Source organism: Salvia hispanica, chromosome 2, assembly GCF_023119035.1.
Source record: "Salvia hispanica cultivar TCC Black 2014 chromosome 2, UniMelb_Shisp_WGS_1.0, whole genome shotgun sequence".
Classification (NCBI taxonomy): domain Eukaryota; kingdom Viridiplantae; phylum Streptophyta; class Magnoliopsida; order Lamiales; family Lamiaceae; genus Salvia; species Salvia hispanica.
Genome location: NC_062966.1, coordinates 32,553,618 through 32,576,359, shown reverse-complemented (window position 1 = coordinate 32,576,359; position 22,742 = coordinate 32,553,618). Strand labels below are relative to the sequence as shown.

At 41.2% G+C, this 22,742-nt stretch overlaps 4 protein-coding genes across 4 annotated transcripts; 3 read left to right on the top strand and 1 right to left on the bottom strand.

Annotated features, from left to right (window-relative positions):
* The first annotated feature begins 1,403 nt into the window (after nucleotides 1-1,403).
* On the top strand, nucleotides 1,404-3,276 carry LOC125205599 (pectinesterase-like). Its single transcript, XM_048104644.1, has 2 exons — nucleotides 1,404-2,439; nucleotides 2,534-3,276. The coding sequence occupies exons 1-2, from the start codon at nucleotides 1,404-1,406 to the stop codon at nucleotides 3,217-3,219; spliced, it is 1,722 nt and encodes a 573-aa protein (XP_047960601.1). The 3' UTR covers nucleotides 3,220-3,276.
* A 78-nt stretch (nucleotides 3,277-3,354) lies between these two features.
* On the bottom strand, nucleotides 3,355-8,384 carry LOC125205597 (probable acyl-CoA dehydrogenase IBR3). The gene is made up of 17 exons (XM_048104643.1): nucleotides 8,152-8,384; nucleotides 7,393-7,527; nucleotides 7,112-7,252; nucleotides 6,881-7,012; nucleotides 6,596-6,781; nucleotides 6,414-6,491; nucleotides 6,177-6,296; nucleotides 5,826-5,924; nucleotides 5,596-5,713; nucleotides 5,223-5,485; nucleotides 4,923-5,117; nucleotides 4,596-4,738; nucleotides 4,417-4,501; nucleotides 4,137-4,346; nucleotides 3,907-4,059; nucleotides 3,711-3,815; nucleotides 3,355-3,639 (listed from the first exon to the last, which is right to left on the bottom strand). Exons 1-17 carry the CDS (start codon nucleotides 8,284-8,286, stop codon nucleotides 3,448-3,450), a joined length of 2,490 nt encoding a protein of 829 aa, XP_047960600.1. The 5' UTR covers nucleotides 8,287-8,384; the 3' UTR covers nucleotides 3,355-3,447.
* A 2,003-nt stretch (nucleotides 8,385-10,387) lies between these two features.
* On the top strand, nucleotides 10,388-12,014 carry LOC125206821 (reticuline oxidase-like). The gene has a single exon (XM_048106044.1). It carries the CDS (start codon nucleotides 10,392-10,394, stop codon nucleotides 12,012-12,014), a length of 1,623 nt encoding a protein of 540 aa, XP_047962001.1. The 5' UTR covers nucleotides 10,388-10,391.
* A 3,140-nt stretch (nucleotides 12,015-15,154) lies between these two features.
* On the top strand, nucleotides 15,155-18,009 carry LOC125205934 (uncharacterized transmembrane protein DDB_G0289901). Its single transcript, XM_048105153.1, has 3 exons — nucleotides 15,155-15,312; nucleotides 15,429-16,975; nucleotides 17,650-18,009. Exons 2-3 carry the CDS (start codon nucleotides 15,443-15,445, stop codon nucleotides 17,821-17,823), a joined length of 1,707 nt encoding a protein of 568 aa, XP_047961110.1. The 5' UTR covers nucleotides 15,155-15,312; nucleotides 15,429-15,442; the 3' UTR covers nucleotides 17,824-18,009.
* Nucleotides 18,010-22,742: the final 4,733 nt, after the last annotated feature.

The following is a 22,742-nucleotide window of genomic DNA, read 5'->3' as shown; positions in this document are numbered from 1 at the left end:
AGAGGTGAAGGAACGAAGAACGTACGGTGCGCTGATATGGGAGCTTTGTTTAATAGTATTATTCAACCCCGTAAGATTGAAACATTCTTACATAGAGAGAGGCCAACTGAAGGGTGAATTTAAAATTAATAGTGATGGCAGTTAGAACAAAGATCTGGGGAGGACAGGTGCTGGCAGTGTCCTGTGCCTTGGTAAGTGGATTACATGATTTGATTAAGTGAAGACTTTGCAGCATTGAAAGGGCGAAGCTCTGGGGAATTCTAACTAGGCTTAGAGTCGCTTGGGGAGAGAATTACCACAGAGTGGAGCTCGAGTCTAACTCCATGTCTTCAGTTAATATAACTACAAAAGGAGTTAATGCGCGACATCTCTGAAGAGACTTAATCCACGCGATACATCAAATGATACAACTAGACTGAGAGTACAACATCAAATACATACCGAAGGAAATAATCAGGTACTTGACTAAGATAGTCTTAGTTTACATGCAGATTTTCTTTTATTTCAATTTCCACCTAGAGAGATTGTTAAACTGCTCTTATCATATGTTATTGGTGTTTTTTTTAAAGATTTGTTAGACATTTATAATTTAATGTAAAGGACTACAACCTTCTTTAGAAAAAAAAAACAAATTAAATAACCTAGAGAAATATGGAAAATCTATTATAAAAGGTTGAGTTAGATAAATGATGACACTTATGTGCTATATATCATTAAATTTAAGTATAAGGTCTTAAAAATATTATTTCTCAATTTATATTAAATTGTAGAAGTAACTTCAAGCATGTTATATTAATTATGCACTTTTTGATAGTAGAATGTGTAGATTTTTATCATGCTAGATTCTTGTATGTCGGATGTGGTCATTATTCGTGAATGACTATTATTGTTACTTTATAGAAATGTGTATTCGTGCACAAAACGAGACACCAAGAGGTATGCGTATAAGATTTATTATATACTACAAAATATTGCTGGGTTGTCTATATAATTAAATTTATTTCAATTTCGATTTTCTTTATTAATTTCATCTCATTACCATCTCATTATGATACATCCATATCTTCCATTACATGACTAACAATATTACCGCAAGTATCAAGAAAATATCTAGGCCCCCTATTATTTGCATGCATGAATCACCATTATTTCCGCTTACTAAAACGTGGAATATCTCTAACTTTTATTTACTTAAATTGGAAACTCAATCCAAAACCTCAAATTACATACCAATAAATTTCAAATATGTAATTTAATCAGCCCTCACAGTTCAAAAGTTGCATCAACAAGAGTCCCCCAAGACAATGAAATAATTCAATCACTGCGAAAATTCCAAAGATAGTACATTAGTAAATTAAAAAAAAAAACAAAAAACAAAAACAAAAGCAAGTGATAAAAAAAAAATGGGGGATCCATCATCCAAGAAGAAGGTCATAATCGCAGCCGTGGCCTCCGTTCTGCTGGTGGGAGCCATCGTGGCGGTTGTGCTGACGACCCGAGGCAGCAGCGAGGAGGCTCATCCGGAGGTGGAGTCCACGACCAAGGCCGTGGACTCCATCTGCGCCCCGACACGTTTCCAGGAAACGTGCCACGCCAGCCTGGAAGGGGTGAACACGACCGACCCCAAGAAGCTGATCGAGGCGGCCATCGACGTGGCCATCAAGAAAGTCGGGCACGCGCTCAGCGAGTCGAGCATTCTTAAAGAGGCCGCCACCGACCCCATGACGAAGGGCGCCTACGAAGTGTGCCGGGAGGTGCTGGAGAAGGCGGTGTGGGACTTGGAGCGGGCGGTGGACAAGATCAGCAGCTTCGACGGGTCTAACATGAAGGCGTTCGTGGCGGATCTGCGGTCGTGGATGAGCGCCGTGATCACGGACCAGGAGACGTGCATTGACGGCTTCCAGAACACCAAAGGAGAAACAGGGGAGAAGATGAAGAATTTGCTCAAGACTGCGAGGGAGCTATCTAGCAATGGACTAGCTATGGTCACAGATATATCCGAGTTTCTTGAAACATTGCAGCTGGGAGATCTCCTCGGCGGCGGGGACAGCGACGGTGCCACCACGGGAAATTCCCGAAAGCTGATGGCGGAGGAGGCGGAATCGGAAGGGGATGCTTTCGTGACTAGGCGGTTGCTTCAAGCGACGGCGTTTCAGACGAAGCCGACGATAGTGGTGGCAAAAGACGGGAGCGGGAAGTTCAAAAGCATCACCGATGCGGTGCAATCGATAGCCAAGACTATTCCTGCTCATACTAAGAAGAAAGGGGATAATGGTGCGTTCTTAGTCATACTCATAAAGCCGGGAGTCTACGCAGAGAACGTCGACATTCCGTGGGGGCTTGACAAACTTGTGCTCATCGGCGGTGGCCCCTCCACCAAAATCACCGGACAAAAGAGCGTCAAAGGCGGTGTTCAGAGTTACGCCACCGCCACGCTTGGTAAGTCTGAGTAGGACCTTTCAAATCTATTAAACTCTCATCGAATATCATACCTGCATATTCTCGAAATTAGCATGTGATTTTGGTGTTGTAGCGGTGAACGGAGATGATTTCGTGGCCAAGGACCTCACAGTGGAGAACACAGCGGGGCCGGAAGGCCTACAGGCCCTCGCAGTGCGACTCTCCGGAGACCGAGCCGTGCTCTACAACGTCCGAATGGATGGCTACCAGGACACCCTCTGCGCTGACGTCCACCGCCAATACTTCCGCAACTGCATCATCAGCGGCACCATCGACTACATCTTCGGCAGCGGTCTGGCCCTCTACCAAGACTGCACTTTCATCACGCGCAAGCCTATCCCGGGCCAAGAGTGCGTGGCCGTCGCCCACGGCCGCTCCGACCCCAAGAGCGGCACAGCGGTCATAATCCAGAACAGCAAGTTCATAGCGGAACCGGGGCTGCTGCAGGTGAAACCGCCGGTGCAGGCGTTCCTGGGGCGGCCATGGAAGAAGCTGGCAAGGACAATCATCATGAATTCCCAAATCGACGGCTTCATCAACGAGACGGGCTGGGCCAAGTGGATCGAAGACATAGGCATCGACACCTGCTTCTACGTCGAGTATGGGAACAAAGGGCCCGGGTCGAATGTGGCCAAGCGGGTCAAGTGGAAGGGGATCCAAACCTTGAACGGTCAGCAAATCCAAAGCTGGACGGGTGCAAAAGCCTTCGGCGACGACTCTTGGATCAAGGCATCCGGAGCTCCCTATAATCCTAATTAATTAATACTCCTATTTAGTTCAGATTGATTATAATTATATGCACTTCCACATCATTTCTTTATAATACTTTCTAGATTAGGACTATTGTCTGATTTTTCATTTTTTTTTTGAAATCAATATTACAACATGAAATCCTTTTTTGAATGTTACAACATTTTATTCTATCGCGGTATATAAGCGTAGTTGTACAACATTATTATCTTATAGAAGGAAAATAGGAGAATGTGTTCAAAGCTTAGCTCTTCGAAGCTCTAGTTTGGCAATAGTTTCCAGATGGACTTCATCGGGACCATCTGCAATCCGTAAGGTTCGTGCGGTTGCCCAAAGGTGAGCCAGGACAGTGTCGCCCGATAAACCCGCTGCACCGTGCACTTGCATCGCCCTGTCCAGCACTTTCAGCGCCATGTTCGGAGCAGCTACCTGATGCAGCGATTAGCGTTAGGCAACGTGCAAGTTTCACAACTCGAACTTTGAGGCTAATTAATGCGAACCTTGGCCATGGCGATGGTTCCACGCGCCTTCTTGTTCCCAACGCGGTCGAGCTCATCTGCAGCCTCCAGAACCAGCAATCTAGTCCTCTCAAGGTCGACCCGGCACTGCAGCGCAAGAGAAGCTCGATGTTAGTTTGGGAAAGCTAAAATCGGAACGAGGGGTGCTAAAAGAACCCAAGTGCACAAATAAACAAACCTTTGCGACATCCGAAAGGAAAGAGCCGTGCTCAGCGATCAACTTGTCGAACGCGCGCCTGCTGATTGCTCGTTGAACCATTAACTGCATGCCGCGCTCAGCAGCGCCAATCAGCCTCATGCAATGGTGTAACCTGCCGGGGCCTAGCCTACCCTGGTGTAGAGCGGGAGAAAAAGTGAGGAGCAGCATTCAAGAAACTCGTGAAAACACGAAACGGAATGAAATCTCACCTGTGCGATTTCAAATCCACGACCCTCACCGAGAAGGATATTCTTGGCTGGTACTCGTACATTTTTGAATGATATCTCCGCATGTCCATGAGGCGCATCATCAAAGCCAAACACCGTCAATGGCCTCTTTATGTTTACACCGGGAGTATCGATGTCGACCAAGATCATGGATTGCTGTTTATGCTTGGGGGCTGCAAAATCAGTCTTTCCCTACATTTTTTTGAGTTAGAATATAGATTTTGAAACATAATCTTGAAGCATATGAGATAGCAAATCTAACCATGACAATTAGAACTTTGCACCTAGGATCCATGGCTCCGCTCGTCCACCACTTTCGACCGTTTATAATGTATGAATCTCCTTTCCTAACCATATTAATTTTTATGAGAATTGCATTAACACGGCATGAATATATCCCATTCAAAGATCAGAGGACATAGTAATGTTGAACCGGTGTACCTCAAGATGGAACACTCTATATTAGTAGCATCGGAAGATGCCACTTGTGGCTCGGTCATTGCAAATCCAGATCGGATTTTGCCTTCAAGCAAGGGAACGAGCCACTGGCGTATCTGTTCAGCATCTCCGTAGCGCATTAATACCTACAAGAAATGCAGAAGACACAAATAAGGGATCATCATATAATGCAATACGACACGGTTAAGCACAATTAATCGGGCGTCTCAAGTAGAACCGATATCTTATCGTTAACAATAATGGTTTTGCAATTACGGAAAACAGAGAGAGTGAGAGACTGAAGAAATATCTTCTTGTTGCTTTTCTAACCTCCATATTTCCCGTATCCGGTGCACCACAATTAAACACCTGTGGAGCCCACACAGAACGGCCCATGATCTCACAAAGGTATCCATACTCGAGGTTTGACAGACCAGGACCGAGTATTTTATCAAACGTGTTGTCAATCAGACCATCTTTTCCTTGGCCAGAAACAACTTTCTTAACCCTAGCAGCACTATCAAACTGCATATAAACAAGGATATATTATTTTCAGGAATAGAGCTTAACATATTATTTTTACTACGATCGCAAATGAAATGAGAAGTAAACTGAAGTAGCTGCACATACAGGAATGAATAAGTTCCATAGGCCTTCTTTCTTTGCTAGCTCCTTTAGCCTCTCCTCTTCGGGGTGAACAGACCAACGCATGCTCGAAGCAGCAAGTTTATAGAACTCATTTTCCATTGGATATATGCGATCCTCGATGAACCTGATCAATCTGTTTCTCAATTCCTGAACCTTTTGATTTGGAACAAATTTACCACCACTTAAATAGAGGCTATCTCCGCTATCTTTTCCAAGTGGTTGTGTGTGTTCTCGGGGAATTAACTCTGAAATATGGAAATCAAAGCAGCAACTTGAATATATCGGGAGTAAGAAACTCAGATAGCACCATTCATAAGGAATATGGAAATCAGATTACGTCAGAAATCGAGGTTACCCTGTGGAGGATGCATGGGAAGAACAGATTCCCTCTGAATAAATGCCCAAGCAATCTCGATCATAGCATCCGCCTTCTGTCCAGCATGGCGGGCACGCTCTCCTCCTGAAGCATTTCCCTACAAAAGGCATGTTATGAAATATATATCTCTATTCACTACTAAGCTCCTATACGTAAAACATCCAAATGGGCAAGCAAGCCATCTAGCAGATTAGTTCAATAGCCAATACCATGATCCATCGAGCATGTACTCCGGCATAGATAGATGCTCCACGAAACATAGAAAAGGCGAAGTAGAACTTCCATTGAGAGGCAGGCCATGGTTTCCCCTGAGTTGCCATCAACAACCAGAGTTAAGAGCTCCCATGAAATCCAGTGTTTGTACAGTCACAACAATGAGATCGAGGAAATTAATAATTGAAACTCTTAAGTGCTGACAGTTTTCTTGTTTGATTCTTTTATCCCATCACTAAAAATTATTTAGAATACCAATAATATACCCGATCTATTTATTTTCAGCTGTATAAAACAAGGTTTGGCTAAGGACTGCATAAATTCAGAGATCATCAAGTAGTCCTTACAGCAACAGCACAATATTCCGCCAGATACTCTGCTAGTGTAGGAACTCCTTCCGGTATTCCAGTAAATTCAAGACCACCATTATTTTCTACTTTGTCCAAAGAAATATCCAAGACGTAATGCTGACATGGCAAAGAAGAAATTGAGCAGTATGTCAGTGCACAAGTGAAATTATACAGGTCGAATATCAGACACACAATAGAGCCATAACTCATAAGGGATGCAATAGAAATGATTACCAAGCAGCTGTATGCAACATCGCACATTTGATTTCCTAGGGTTGATAGTTCCCAGTCAAGGATACCGATCACTCTATCCTGATATAATGGAGCAAAATAATCTAATTGATTCAAGAAAAAACTGGCCTTTGAATCGTATTGAGAATCAAGCATGTAAAAAAAAAATTAAGTAAAATACTTACTTCGGTCGGATGGAAGACAAGATTGTCAATGCGAAAGTCGCCATGGACTAAACCGGCAGCTGCCCCTGAAGAATCTTCAGGAGGAATATGCTGCGACAACCAATCAGAGAGTTCTAACATCCTGGGATTTCTGTTGGACTTTCCCGCACCAGTAGAAACAAGATACTGTCTGGACCATCTCTCGACCTAAGAAAGTTCAAACGGCACACAAAAGTCATCAACAAATTTGACAATAATAATTGCCTAGCTGAGTGAACATCTGCTAGGGAGAAACAAATTGCTTACCTGTCGTTTACAGTAATTTTTTGGTTTCCCATAGCTTTGCAGACCGATGGCATCAACATCAGTAGAATGAAGGGAGGCCAAAGCTTTAGCCGTAGCATAATATATGGCACGCCTTTGCGTAGGTTCTACGTTCTAAACAATGAGTAACAAGATAATTAGATTTTCCTTACAAGATTGCCTTAGTTTACAAGATAACTAGAATGAAGGTATCAGGAGGTGTTAAGATCATACTGGGAGCATGGGCTCGATAAATATACGTCCTTCCAGATACTCCATAATGTAAAATGTTGTCCCAATAACACTGGGGTCAGTACACAAGCAGAAAACTTTAGGCACCGGAACCAACGTGTGAGTACCTAAGGCATGTAGCACCTGCAGTGTTCCAAAATTACACTTTAAATTAAGAAGGGCCGGAAGGAAACACTTAAAAATATTTGAGGCAAGCAACAACTTCCCAGGTGTTAGAATACTTATTCCAATCTGTAATGGAGAGAGGAGAAAAGGAAAAGAACCTGAAACTCTCTTTCAACAGCATGTGCAGATTCAAGCAATTTTCCCGGGGGTTTCTTTCTCAACACATATTTTTTCTTCAAATTTCCGCTGTGAACTTCCAGGAGGAATGTAGGATTGGACTGACCATGGCCAAACTGAACTCGAAATACAAAGCAGAAATCAGTACACTCAAAATAAGCTCTGCATACAAATAATTCACATATAAAACCATTTCACCTCATCAAACAATTATGCATATCAACTTTCCAATGCAAAAATTATTTATATGGATTAATCTTTTGGGTTTTATATTATTATATATGTACACAACCATAACAGAGACCAAAGACTACTATGCCAAAAACTATTTTCCCACTTTTATTAGCTTAAAACATGAAGAATAGAGAATATAAAAATTTGATAAATCCCCCCTATCCTTTTCTTGTGAACTATCTCAATTTGTCCAAAGCACAGACCTTTCTCTTTCTGCCAATTCAACCATTAAATTACAGCTGAGCTCAAACAATTCCCAACTTTTGAAGTAAAACCACAATAATCGGTGCTCTAATATGCAGAAACTACAAAGTATCATCAACTCTTAATTCAAGCACAACTTCAACTTTATTTCGTAACAAAAAAAGCAAAAGATTAAAACTTTATAGCCGATCACAAATTCAATCCTGTACAATCAACTCTTCCACGAATCAAAATTCATCAATTCCTACTCCTGTAGAAACAAGTTCCTAATTTTGAAAAATAAAGAAAGCAAAAAACAAAACCTGAGAAACAGTGAATTCTGAAGGACTCCGAGGGAACCCATCAACATTCGCAATCGCATAACGGAGCACAGCATCAACATCAAAGCTCTGAGCCGGGTCGACCCGACCCACTAGTTCAGACGTCCTTGTCGCCATTTTTCAGCAGCTGTTAGTCCCTAGATCGCACTTCTTGATAATCAATTTTATAAAGGTGGGAATTAATGGTTTCGATAAATTTCAAGAACTGGACTATAATATTTTTTTTTTTGTTTTCTAAAAAGTCAATTTGTGTTCGGAAATGCCAATGGTATATACCTAAGTGGAGTACTCTACATAACTACGGCGAAATTAATAGAACTGGATAAGGATTAACCACGTTTGATTTGGATTTAAAAACTTTTTCTTTCATAGTTTCATTTATCGATGTGGGATTTAAAAAGTTTCCTCAATATTTTCTGAATGAACTTTTAGCTAGGTATCAAAAATTCCCAGAATGTCAGAATTCTGTTCGAAATTATTAAGGAAAACATAAATCATAGGTCCATTTAAAAGGAAACTAAAGTTGTAAAAGGAGTTTATGGTTCATGAGAATATGAATTTACGGAATATAATCCATATATATGGAAACATATCATAATTATGTTTTATTTAATTAAATTGGAGTAATTTAATAAATTGAAAATACAGCAATATTAAGTAAATTATTAGTGTTTTATTAAAATTAGAAATAGACAATAAGCATGAAACAATTCTTATACCAATAACAAGAAATAAAAGAAATATTTGACACAAAAACCCCGCCAAAATTCATGAAATTGGTCAATCCAATCATTTGATTCTGAAAATGAGTCACTTTTTATATTTTCTTATATTGTTACAAAGTACTTATGAAAATACTGTAACTAACTATGCGCAGCAATCTTTTTTGCCATCATTATGTTTCATGATATGATAGTGAGTCTTGCTAGACGACGACGACGAAAAAAAAAAAACCATTTTCGTCTCATTACATTAGAGCTTGGTGTTTGGCCTTTCAAACTTATTTTATTAAAGTATGTTTTGCTTTATTTTGTTGATTGTTGAATTTGCTATGATTTTATTATTCCACGATACCGTTAGGTTTGTGGTTTTGGATCCAGTGTATTTAGTGTTGTTAAAATACTTATAATTTGTAATTGATGGATCGTAGCGCAGTTGACACGACGGAGCTGTGGTGATCTTCAGGTCACGGATTCCCGCCACTTGCTGGGAGACTTTCAACCTTAATCAACAAACCTGATTGAACAAGATTAGTCGGATTTCGCCTTTCGGTATATTTGTGGTTAAACCGGAAAAAATAGTACTCCCTCCGTCCCATTAAAGATGACCCACTTTCCTTTTTGGTTTGTCCCAACCAAGATGACTCATTACTTAAAATGAAAATCCCTTTATCTCTACTTTATCCCCTCTCTCTTACTCTACTCTCTCCATTTAACACACAAAATAAAGTTGCATAAAATCCCGTGCCGCCCAAGAAAGGGGTCATCTTCCTTGGGACGGAGGGAGTACTTAATTTTTTCAAGACTTATGAATTTGTGTGTGAAATTGTATTTGTATTTGGATGAGTTTTTATTTTGTTTTAATTTTTTAACTTAAAACTAATAAATTATCTATTTTAAGAACAAAATTTATAGCCCTATTAGTTTATTATGTACAATTGTTCTAAAAAATTTAATTTTTCTTATTCTATATTTCTATTTAAGAATTTGCATTTAGGCCCAAATTAATTACGCCATCGAGATTGCACATTCATATTATGAGCAAGACTTGTCACTCCATGCCACAATATAAATCTTGCTGCTGAATATTCTTTACTAGTGACTTTGAACATAAAAGCAAATATGAAACATAAAAGTTTAAACAGAAAACTGATAAATTATCTTCAAGAAAATTCTACTATGATACAGCAATAAAAATGGTGGCATGAGTTTTGTGTCCATCTCTTCACTGTGAAATAGTAGGAGTAGTAACTAGATTGAATACGAAGAAACAAAGGCGGCCTTGTTTCCATGCATTTGTCTGGTTTCAGTTCATTAATCCTTTAAAAAGTAGACTCAAATTATATATTCTTTGTCTGTTTATGTTCATGTCTGAATCAATGCCGGCCTTCTCCATCGATCTCTCCATCCTTTTGTCCTCTAATTGCCAAATGATTCTCTAATCTTTGCCTTAAAACGGCAGACTTTCTCCATTTCTGCATAATTAGCATCCTCTAAAACACAATGAAGAATCTATCGACAAATATTCTGTTTCCTCTGTTCATTTTCATGCAGATTCTTGCTCATGCTTACTGTCATGAGAGTGTAGAAGTTCTCCAATCATGTTTGGTTGATCACAGTGTGTTTAACTTCTCTCTCTACCCAAATTCCGGCAACGATCCGACTACCTACTTCAGCTTGCTCGATTTCTCCATTCAGAATCTCCGGTTCGCAGTGGCTGAGGTCCCCAAGCCGGCAGCCATCGTCATGCCGGAGAGCCGGCAGCAGCTGGTGGCCGCCGTCGCGTGCTGCCGGCTGGGGTCATGGGAGATTAGAGTGAGGAGCGGTGGCCATAGCTACGAGGGCACGTCGTATATGGCAGGGGACGGCCGGGTATTCGTGTTGATCGATATGATGAATCTCGCTGGCGTGTCCGTGGATTCGGAGGCCGAAGTTGCTTGGGTGGAAGGTGGCGCGACGTTGGGCCAGACGTATTACGCTATTTCTAGGTCGAGTCTGTCGCTCGGTTTTCCCGCGGGGTCCTGCCCCACGGTGGGGGTAGGGGGCCACGTCGGAGGGGGCGGGTTCGGGCTTTTGTCGCGGATGTTCGGCCTGGCAGCGGATAATGTGGTGGACGCGCTCCTGATAGATGCGGAGGGGCGGGTGTTGGACCGGGCTGGGATGGGGGAGGACGTGTTCTGGGCCATCCGTGGGGGCGGGGGAGGGAACTGGGGCATTGTGTACGCGTGGAAAATCCGACTCGTTAAAGTCCCAGAGCGCGTAACAGGTTTTATTGTGAATAGGGCAAGATCTGAAGGTTGCATGTTAGACCTGGTCAACAGGTGGCAGCATGTGGCCCCAGGGTTGGACGACAAGTTTTACCTGTCGTCCTTCCTGGGGGCCTCTCTCCCTGAGGCAAAAGCCTCAGGGCTCACTGCTACATTCAAAGGGTTCTACTTGGGCACAAAAGAGGAAATTCTCAAGATCATGAATGAGACATTTCCTGAATTGGAAATCGTCGAGGGTGAATGCACGGAGATGAGCTGGATCGAGTCCATTCTCTACTTCTCAGGGCTCGAAAAGGGGAGCTCGATTTCGAGTCTAAGAGATCGGTTTTTAAAGGGCAAGAACTACTTCAAGGCCAAATCGGACTACGTGAGGGATCCGATTCCGGTGAATGGGATCAAATCTGCTATCAAGATTCTGAAAAAAGAGCCAAAGGGGTATGTGATTCTAGACCCTTATGGTGGAGCCATGCACAAAATAAGCAATGAGTCCATAGCTTTCCCTCATAGAAAAGGCAACATTTTCACAATCCAATATCTTGTTGAATGGGATGAAGCTGATAATGGGAGGAGCCAAGATTACATAGCTTGGATAAGGGGCTTCTACAACGCGATGACACCCTTCGTTTCGTCTGAGCCGAGGGCGGCCTATGTCAACTACATGGATCTTGACCTTGGTTTTGAAGGCATGTTGAGCAGTACTAGTACTGATGCTGTTGAGGTTGCAAGAACATGGGGAGAGAAGTACTTCTTGAAAAACTATGATAGGCTTGTGAGAGCCAAGACAAAGATTGATCCTCTTAATGTTTTTAGGAATCAGCAGGGGATTCCTCCAATGTCAGTTTTGGATGCAGAAATGTAAAAACAATGAAAATTGGACTTAGTGTGAGTGTTTTGATGAGTTTTGTTGTGTTGAATCTATGATCATGAATGTATTTAGATAACAGAATCATATTCCATATGTATGTCAGAGTGAGCTGCCTAGCCAGAATCATATCCTTTATTCCATACAACATTGCAAGGATGTGATCACTTCATTCATATACATTATACACATCAAAAGTGAAGAAGACGACGACGACAACGTCGAATAATAGAGATTTTCGATTATTTCGAAAATATATACCTTTTATCACTTTTCACAATAGATTTGATGATGCTCACATCTAGTGGCATATTCTAGCCTACGTCTTGATGTCAATCCTCCTACGTGTTTCTAATCTTATCACACATTTTAGTATAACTGTATATCAAATTTCGATACAATATCAGGATTGAAAATTGGTCATATTAAATTTTCAATATACCAAACGTATAATACTCCTAGTATTTACTCATACATACATTTTCTGATTTTCGACAAAATAAAAATTTCAATAACATAATGTAGCAATCCACTCCTAAAAAAACCATAAATTTTGTAGAGACATCTACCTTAACATGGGCTGACTTTCAACTTCTAACAAAAGGAATATGTCAGAAAATAATAAAGGGATCTTGAATTTATACCTCTTCTATTGATAAAAGCAAGGAAGCAATAGTTATCTCAAAATGATTCCCAACTAGCTAGTGGCGAATCTAAATTCCTTTCCACTTCAAACAAGACTTGAATCCTGTATAAAAGAGGAGCAAACCTTCATACTTTTTCCCTTAAACAAAAACAAATCAATCCTCGTTACATATCTAAAAACATGAAGTTCTTTCCGTTTGTGGACGAGCAGAAAGAGAAGAAGGCGGCTAGTGCTAGAGCTGCTTCGGACAGCCTCATCAGACTCGAATGCGTGTATCAGTATAAGCCTCATGAGGCTCATATATGTCAGGTGAAGCCAGCTTTTGGGAGCGAGAATTTGCTCAACATCTGTGAGGCAGTGCAGTTTGTTGATGGATCATCCATCTTGGAAGGCTCCAAGAGGAAGTCTGTCGCTATGGCGTGCTAGATTTTGTCGAGCATCGTTGTTGTAAACAGTAGAATTTGCTGGCTTGAGCTTGCTTCTTCTTGTAGTAATTAGTACTTATGGTTTTTCTTGTTCAGTTGTTCATGTAGTTCAAGTAGGGGTTTCATGCATGGTGTCCAAGTAGAAGATTTCATGTATCAAATGTAGATTGAATTATATGTGTCTATGATATTTATGTTACTCGTTGTGTTAATTTGTGATTATTGTGAGGGTTTGATGATGCACATCTGAACTCCACATTAGTATATGCATTGGACAAAACGATTTTTTGACACTAACCAATAATTATTAAAAATATTTTGGAAGATAAAAGTAGTACTACTCCATAGTCTTTGAATCTCAATCATTCTAGTGATTAGGCCACCTTGGACTACATGTCTTTTTCATCTAGGTTATGTTGGTGTCACTGTGAAAAGAAAGCAAGCACAATAACAAAGATGAATATCATGAGATTTATATGCTATATTCCACTGAAAAAAATAAATGAGCATCCAATGCTTATACTTGAATCGTGACTGATTAAGCAACTAGTGGCGAATCTCTATCTCCTAGCCTCTCCTCTTTTCCACTTGAAACTATCTAAACACTACTTCTTTTGTATAAAAGGAGTACTCCCACAAACTCATCTTCCACATAGAAACAAAATGAAGAAGTTGGGTTTGGATAGTAAAGAAAAGAAGGTAAAAGGGCTTGAGCTCAAACAAGAATGTGTATATCAGTTTAAGATAGAGCAGCCTCCACTCCACCAAATCGAGCCCGCCACTGCAAACAGATCGTGCGAGGCTGCGGTCACCCGTATTCTTCCCGGATTCGACACCAAATCCGTAGCCATAAATTGTTGATTCGGTTTACGACGTCCTACTTCCGTCAGGTCATTTGGTACTATTTTGTAAAATTTTTGTTACTAGTAACTTTTTGCCTCAAGTGAATATTTTTGTCTGTTGATTATATACATAGATATTACTCGGATGATACATGAAACGATATTAAATCATTTTTCGGTTTAGTAGTATTATGTAACACTATACAAAGAGTTGGAATGTAATAGAGTTGATATCTAAGCATAATACAATCGCATGCGACGACGTTTTGGCACTGCAGCCAATGATTATCGCTCGATTCTACTCTCCATATTATATCAGCCAGAAACTATGGAAGCATCCTTCATAAATTGGTAATACAAAAATGGAACCATGAATTGAATATTGATATGTATGATCATTAGTTTCAATATATAATTTCCACGAATTTCTAGTCAATGCCAATCATAAACAAAACATTGCATGTAAACCAAACATATTATGTTACTCTATTAATATAATGCGACTATCGGTTGAATCATTTTTAAATAAATAAAAAAGAAGTCGAATTGGGCCAATAATCGAGTTTTGGCACACTATAGTTTTCGGCACGCTTTAAAGAGCAATTTTAACCATTGTTTAGATTAAATATTTATGTAAAGTAGTATAAATATGTGAGATTTTTTATTATACTCTAATTTTTTTTTACCTTTTTACTAGTTTTATAAATCACAATCCAAATTATCTAACATAAATATACTATTCAAGAGAAGAAGAATGTCACCAAAATTAAATTTGACAGCTTCTCAAGAGAGAAGAAATGAATAATGAGAAGTACGGGTAAAGATGAAAGAAGAAAGAAGAAAGAAGAAAGAAGAAAGAAGAAAGAAGAAAGAAGAAAAAGAAAAAGAAAATGAGGAAATTGATGGAAACTAAAATCAGATAATGATTAATATCGTTTGAGAATTGAGATATCCCATGATTCATAACATAATTTAATGGATAAAAATATCTTAAAAGTAAAAAATTTAAAGAAAAAGACAAAATATCATAAAATGGTGTAAATGATTATCCTTATGTTTAATGACTATCTTTAGGGAGTAGTAGTAAAATTTATTGAAGATTATAAAGTTTAAAATGTTTGAAAAATACAGAGGACACATCATACATTGTCCTTTCGAATTTCCTTAACTACCCTCTAATATCCAATTTCCAAACGAGGCTTTTTTTTTTTTTTAATTTCTGAATCCCCAAATTCCAGCTTTAATCGAAAAGCTCCGATCACAACATCATCGCAGCACAGCTCCACCGCTCCCGGCGGCACCACCCACTGCCTAAGTCAGCTCGACTCAATCTTCATCTCCTCTTTCAAGGCAGATCGATCCACATATCATATCTCATCTAGGTTCTTCTATTTCCCCTTATCTTTCCATTTCTGATTTAGTATGATCGATTTATTTAGTCTTCGTTTAAATTCGATCTAGTTACCATCTCATTTCAATTGTTGGATCGTTTATGTAGAGGCGGAATAAATCATGAATTCGAGCTACGGGAAATCGAACAACAACAAATCGGGCGTAAACGCCTTCGATTTCGATCTTGGCCTGGGCTCGGGCCGTTCGGCGCCTATGAATGATAAGAGGAACCAAACGCCGTCGTATTCGTCAACTGCGTACGCATATTCGTCAGCTCAGCCGAAACCGAATACGGCGTCGTCCTGGACCCATCAGCCCGTATTGCCGGCTCAATCGGGCCCGACGTCTATGGTGGGAGACATTTTTGGGAAGAGCTGGAACTCGCCTGCCCCTCCAAGCTCCAGTGCATCCGTTGTTGGCGTTGTGAATGGTAAGAACCCCAATCTGTTCAGTGATTTGGTGAACTCCGCAATTGGCGGGAACAAGAGTAGCAGCAATGTACCTCTGAAAAACACAGCCCCTGCCGCGAGCCAGAATGCATTCTCGATGGGGAATTTGAGGAATTCGTTGCCAAAAACTAGTTATTCCGTCGGCGGGACTGCAGGATCTAATGTCGGTAGTAGTGGTGGAAATGTGAACTATGGTGGAAGTTATGGCAGAAGTTCGAGTCTTGGTGGTAACACCGTGAATTCGGGTGGTGGTAGCGTTAGAAATCCAAATCTTGGGGGTCCATCAATGAAAAGTATGGCAGGGGGTGGAGTTGGAGGTGTGGGGATGGGTTCAAGTAAGGACCCTTTTGGATCTTTGGTGGATTTTTCGTCTAAGTCGTCTGCTGGTATGAAGTCAGCAAATAAAGCAACTGAGAAGAGTGGTTTTGGGGATGATTTGTTTGGTGGCTTTCAAAATGCCACTTCGAATTCATCAGGTTCTGCTTTTCCCACAAGTAACAATGATTCATTTGGGAATTTTCAAAATGCCACTTCGAATTCATCAGGTTCTGCTTTTCCCACAAGTAACAATGATCCATTTGGGAATTTTCAAAATGCCGCTTCAAAAACGAGCAGAGATTCATTTTCTTCTGATGCCTTTTCCGCTAATAACAGTGATCCATTGGGCGATGCATTTGCGAATTTTCAGAATGCCCCTTCAAAAACTGGTGGATCCACATTTTCATCCAGTGCTTTTCCTACAAGTAACAATGATCCATTAGGTGATTTCGGGTTTTCTAGCAGTGTACCCACCAGTCAAAGTCAGCCTAAAACACAATCCTCGGGTTCTAATGGCTTTGATGCATTATTTTCTTCGACTGCTGGTGGAGTAACAGGAGGGGCTGAAGGATTTGCTACCCAGCAGTTCTCGGAGGGTGATGATTGGGGAATAAATGAAGATTATGCAGGAAATGATTCAGGGGGAACTACTGAGCTTGAAGGCCTTCCTCCTCCCCCTGCCGGTGTTTCTGCTTCATTTGCAAAGAATAAGGGTATGGATAATTACAAGCAGGGCCAATTTGCTGATGCTATAAAATGGTTGTCTTGGGCCGTTGTTCTTCTTGAGAAGGCTGGTGATGATGGGACGGAGGATGTGTTAGTCAACAGGGCTTCGTGCTACAAGGAAGTCGGAGAGTATAAGAAGGCTGTAGCTGACTGTACAAAGGTACTAGTTTATTCTCTATCCAATTACTTATTTCAATTTTCTACAGATGAACCCATTGGTAATCCTAGATTCCTAGTCCTTATTCTGCAGTTATAAAAAAAAAAAAGTTATAGACATGAAATTCTCTGTTCTCTAATTGTGGAATTGGTGTAAAATGAGAATTATACTAGTATTTAGGAGCTAGCGGCTGTAAGTAGGATTCCACTTGTTGTATATGATGTACTGATGGTCTCCCATGGGCTCTCTGTTACTTCTGCACATTGATCCTCAATTAGTCACTCTCTGGGTAATTATAGTCAACATTGATGAATGTTAGAGCAGGTTTATGGTAGAATTGAGTATCTCGAACTGCAATTTGTAGCAATGATACCTTAACCCAGCATTAAATTTCACATATATGTATAGATCCAAACATTCTGCCCTCTCTAATCAAATCATCTGGTCATTGCTGGGTGCCTTATGTTTACAGTTTTCATTTTCTTCTTACAATGTAAAAGCTACCTTCATCTTGAATGGGTTTCCAAGTTGCCTACTATGAATGTTGATGGTATGCCTACAATTTTTGTGAAGAGGAATCTTATAACTTTGAGACATTACATTGTCACACATCCAATCAATATTGAATTGCTTGTCACGACATAAATAACTTGAGAGAGTCATGTTATCTTGTGCAGGTGCTTGAACGTGATGGCAAGAATGTATCTGTTCTAGTCCAGCGTGCTCTCCTTTATGAGAGCATGGAGAAATACAAGCTTGGAGCCGAAGATCTCAGAACTGTCATGAAACTTGATCCTGGTAATAGGGTTGCAAGAAGCACCATCCATCGCCTCACCAAGATGGCAGGATAGAGTGCTTTTTGTTACATCTCGTATTTCACTTTGTCACGGTATTGGTCTTATTTGGAAGAGTATGCGGGAGTGTTTAAACAATTGATGAGTTTTCTTATTTCGTTTTACCCTCTGGAAAAACCAAAACTTGTAAACTTTTTGTTCCTATATTTCTTTTCAAGTTCATATTATGTGATATTCTGTGTCGTCTAACTGATCATATGGTTAGAGTTCACCTTCTTTTTCTTTTTAAATTCATATTAAGTATTTATGTGATATTGTAACATATTACTCGTTTCTGATTGATTATATGGTTGAATTCACATTATCTTTATTTTTATTTATTTATCCTATACAGCATGCGTTTTTTACTGTTTCTAATTTCATCAATTATTAAGATTTGTGATTACTGCAGTGCTCTGCATCTCTTTGAAATAAAGGTTAGATGATACTGATAGGATATTTCAAGTTCGTTCGATATTAAAATCAATATAAAATTTGTGTTTATGCTTGATAGATAAAATTAAAAACCAAGACAAAAATGAAGTCATCGATTACCTAAATTATTTTGTAATTCAGAAAATTGTATCATCCTTTTCCCACGGCCGGCTGCAAGGCTGAGTATTCGGATTTCAATTAGTACTTTTGTCTACTTCAATCTGATTCGACATCTGAATTTTAATTAAATTGAATTGTTTGAAAATTCAAAATCCGATCTAAATGAAATTTTTTGAAATAGCATTAAAATATCTAAAAGGTTGAAACAATTCAAACTAAAAACATTTTTAGCTGTTTCTTGCCGCCTTTGATTTATATTGGTAGATCGATCCATTGACAAATCATGTTGGTTAATTTTTCGTGACTAAAAATCTCCCCAGTTAGATTATCATGCAATCGATTCGTCGGGTACCCGCACCCGATTTAACCTAAAAACTTAGTTCCGATACCTGTTCCGCTACATATCGGGTAATCCCGATACCCGAGTCGGGTATCCCGCACCCGAAGTTGCGGGTATCCGACCCCGACATGACTTTTTTTTTTGTTAATTGTACTCCATATCTTAATATTTAGGGCATCCACAATGAAACGCCCTAAGACGCCCTATGCACCGCAGTGGGGCGGACTATAGCCCGCCCTAAGCATTTTATCTATTACTCCCTCTGTTCCCTCATAGTTGAGTCGTTTTTCCATTTCGGGAAGTTCCCTCATAGTTGAGTCGTTTCTAAAAATGGAAAAAATCAGCACATTTAATGGTGATTTAGCTGGTTTAATTAACACCCCTTATTACACTTAAAAAAGTTAATTACACAATTTTTTGAAAAAAATCCCCAACCCTAATTCCCTTACCACACTCGCTCATTCCCCATCTCTCTCTAAAACAAAAAAACACTCTCTCTTCTCTCTTCTTCATCTTCTTCAGCTGCTAACCCTAGATATAAAATCCGTCGCCCCCTCTGAAATTCGAACACAAAATCAAGGTTCCGCCCTCCTCTTCTCAGTCAAAACGTCGACTGTACTCTTCACTCTCAACTCACCCGTCGTCGTCTTTTCTCTCATTTCGCAGACCCCAAATAATGCACCGCTCGCACATCGCCAACGCCGACGACCGGAGAAAGCCACGCAGCCCCCTCGCCGATGGAGATGGCTGGATTAACCCTCGCCTCATTCGTATTCCAGCAGCCTCGCGTGGTAGAGGGCGTCTTTCGGCCGCTTCCCGGGGAAGAGGTCGTATTTCGGCCAGTTCCCGGGGTAGAGGTCGTATTTCGGCCGGTTCCCGCCGTAGATCTCGAGATTCAGCCCAAGATGATGAAGGGTTAATCCACCATCTATGGTCGTTCATCTGCCGGTCCTCAACAGGCGAGCCCGCAGGCAGCGTAGGCGACTCTCCCCCGACTGGAGGCGTAATTGGCGGTGAAGGCGGCGCCTCCCCGACTGGAGGCCTAATTTGCGGTGAAGGCGGCGCCACCCCGACCAGATACGTTGCTGGTGGTGAAGATGGTGCCTCCCAGACTGGAGGCCTTGCTGCTGGTGAAGGCGATGCCACCTTTGAAGAGTCCTCCAGCCTAGTAAGCGCAGTAATGTCGGATGAAGAGTTTGTAAGGAGATATGTCGTCACCGAGCGTGGCAAGGCGTTGTGGGAGAAATGCATGGCTGACGGTGAATGCGTAGTAATGTCGGATGAAGAGTTTGAAAGAAGATATGTCGTCACCGAGGCTGGCAAGGCGTTGTTGGAGAAATGCAAGGCTAAGGAAGAAAAGCAAGGGTAAGGCAGAAAGGGAGATGAAGGCACTTTGGGGGTGAAAAATCCTTGGATCCGTGATATGGGTGAGATCTTTCTATATGCTTCATTCCTCATAATGGATTGTCAATTGTGTATATGATCTGTGATTGTTGTAGTATGGGTTGTTAGTGTATGTCATTGTTGGTGGTGGATGTTTTTGTTTGTGATGGTGTTGGTGATGGTGGAATTTGGTTGGTGCTGTTGTGAATTTGGTTGGTGTTTTTGTGATTTTATTTTTCTGAATTGGCATTGTTGCATCATTCAGTAGTAATCATTGTTGAATATTGACAACATTTTACAAAACACAAAATGCATCATTGTTGCACATTTACAGCCTTTTAAAAACACAAAATGCTTCATTGTTGCATATTGACAGCTAATTCAAAAAACATTTACCTTCACTAAATGCATCATTCATGCTCATTGGCAGCCTATCCAAAAAACACAAAAACCACAAAAGCTTCTTCTATACCTTCATAATCCCAAGGCTTGGGCAATCATCTCCAATTGGAGTAATGCAAACTCTTGAATAGATCAATATCCAGATGCAGCCTTTTGGGGTAAGGCCTCACTTTTTTTACACTTACCAATTGAACTGATGTTCCTCTGTGTTGTTTCTTTGCAGCGTTCCACCACCTCGTACAGGTTTGTCGGGAGATTGTGAACTTCAGCTGTGCATCCTTAAGTGTGCCACGAGGAGGTACACCGCCCACGCACCTTCCGATGATGAATTGAACCACTTGGTTCTTGAATTCTGAGGAATACTCCTGATGCCCCATTTATGAGCATTCAAAAGACTTCAACAGCCAAGGAAAGCATTTACTCCATTTGGTGGTTGAGATTTTTAATGTTTGAAGTTAGTGGAGGAGTATTTATAGCAGTGAGTAGAAAGGGGCGGCACTTTTAGTTCAATGAAATGTGAAGTGGTGCCAGAATTCCCTCTCTGAAAATTTTTGTAAATTTCATGTACTGTTATGGCTGTGCCAAAAATTAAACTCTTGAAATGTTACAGCTTTAGCCAAACATTTGGATTAATAAAAAAAGACTTTTCATTCTACTTTAGCATATGTATTCTCGGCTCTCTCTCTCTTAAATTCACGATTTAATTTTGAAGATTTGGATAATTAACAACTTAATAAACAGTTTATAAAGTTGAATTTGTAACACAAATTTTGTTTATTTTAAATAAAAAGTTCAACTTAAAAATGAAATTCAAATTCAAAAAGTCCAACTACTTTATCTACTTTATTACCTATCTACTTAACCCACTAAACATCCATTTCTTAGACTCCGTACCCAAAAGTTCCGCCTCAACTATGAGGGAACGGAGGGAGTATTTGAATATTTAAATACTTCAAAAATTGAAAAACTAACTTCATTTCATTAAAGTTCAAACATTACAATACGAAATAAAAAAACTACAATTTCTCAACGGCGGCGGTTGCGGTTCCAAACTTCTTCAATCATGTCGGTCATGAGCTGAGTATGGTCTTGTTGGTTGCGCATTGAGGCATGTCGTTGTAGAATCGCACCGAAGCCAGTCGGTAATCCTCGAGTGACAGGCGAGGTCACCGTGCTGGAGCTAGATTCGGCTTCATCATCCACCCAATTGGTAACATGTCCACGTTCTTGTTCGACTATCATGTTATGCATGATGATGCACGCATACATGATGTCGGCGATGACTTCCTTGTACCAGAAACGCGCCGGACCTTTCACGATTGCCCACCGCGATTGGAGCACCCCAAAAGCCCGCTCCACATCCTTCCCGCGACGCCTCCTGCCTTTACCGCAAACATAGACTCATCCTCTCACTCAATTGGACAAACCGCTGATCGTCTTCAAAAAAAAACAGGCCACCTTGGGTCACCATGCCATCGGCCAAGTAGTACCCCGTATGATGTGTGCGGCCGTTGCGCAGTGAACCGAATGGACCGACCGCGACCCCTGCATTGATCGGCGAATAGGGTGGACGAGTTGAGGACGTTGATGTCGTTGTTCGACCGACCACACCAAAGTGTGGCACCTGCATCTAGAGCGCGGTGGTCGCACAGCCTTCTAGGATCATTCTCACGGTGGCCGCCCTTGTAGCTCGCTAGTAAATTGGCCTTCCAGCCGCCGGGCAGTTCTTCCACTGCATACATACGATGCTCCCTAGCATCCCAGGGAAGCCGTGCACCGTCTCGTGCATCCGCATCAGGCTCGGGCAATCATCAATAGTCGGGCGTCGCAAATATGTGTGGCTAAAAGCCTCCACAACTAACTTACAAAAGTCTCTTCGGTGACATTCGCGCGCCGTCTCCCTTCGACGTGGAGGTACTCGCCGAACATATCCGCTGTTGTGCCGTACAACTAGCTGATCGCAACCGTGCACTTCGCAACGGCGTAAGTCCGGTCCGCCGATCCCGTATTCCCGAATCGGCGCACTCATCACGTCCCTCCAACGTGTGCACAACGCGGAGAAAAGATCTCGCTATTTTAAAACGTCGGTGAAAAACATTCGGCCCCACCTTGGATTCTCGGCAAAATAATCTGCGAATGACGTCGTGCACTACGTCGTGCTCGGGGACAAACGCCCGACGTCAGATCGGGCGAGGGACCCGCGCTCCGCCGCCACTCGCTCCCGCGATGTGCAAGCATTCCGCTCTTGGCTTCATTA

Coding starts and splice junctions, on each gene's coding strand:
- LOC125205597 (XM_048104643.1), bottom strand. CDS start 8,286: ATGGCGACAAGGACGTCTGAACTAGTGGGTCGGGTCGACCCGGCTCAG. Junction 5,714..5,825: donor TACATGCTCGATGGATCATG/GTATTGGCTATT, acceptor TGCCTTTTGTAG/GGAAATGCTTCAGGAGGAGA. Junction 5,486..5,595: donor TCCCATGCATCCTCCACAGG/GTAACCTCGATT, acceptor TCCATATTTCAG/AGTTAATTCCCCGAGAACAC.
- LOC125205934 (XM_048105153.1), top strand. CDS start 15,443: ATGAATTCGAGCTACGGGAAATCGAACAACAACAAATCGGGCGTAAAC. Junction 16,976..17,649: donor CTGTAGCTGACTGTACAAAG/GTACTAGTTTAT, acceptor TATCTTGTGCAG/GTGCTTGAACGTGATGGCAA.
- LOC125205599 (XM_048104644.1), top strand. CDS start 1,404: ATGGGGGATCCATCATCCAAGAAGAAGGTCATAATCGCAGCCGTGGCC. Junction 2,440..2,533: donor TTACGCCACCGCCACGCTTG/GTAAGTCTGAGT, acceptor TTGGTGTTGTAG/CGGTGAACGGAGATGATTTC.
- LOC125206821 (XM_048106044.1), top strand. CDS start 10,392: ATGAAGAATCTATCGACAAATATTCTGTTTCCTCTGTTCATTTTCATG.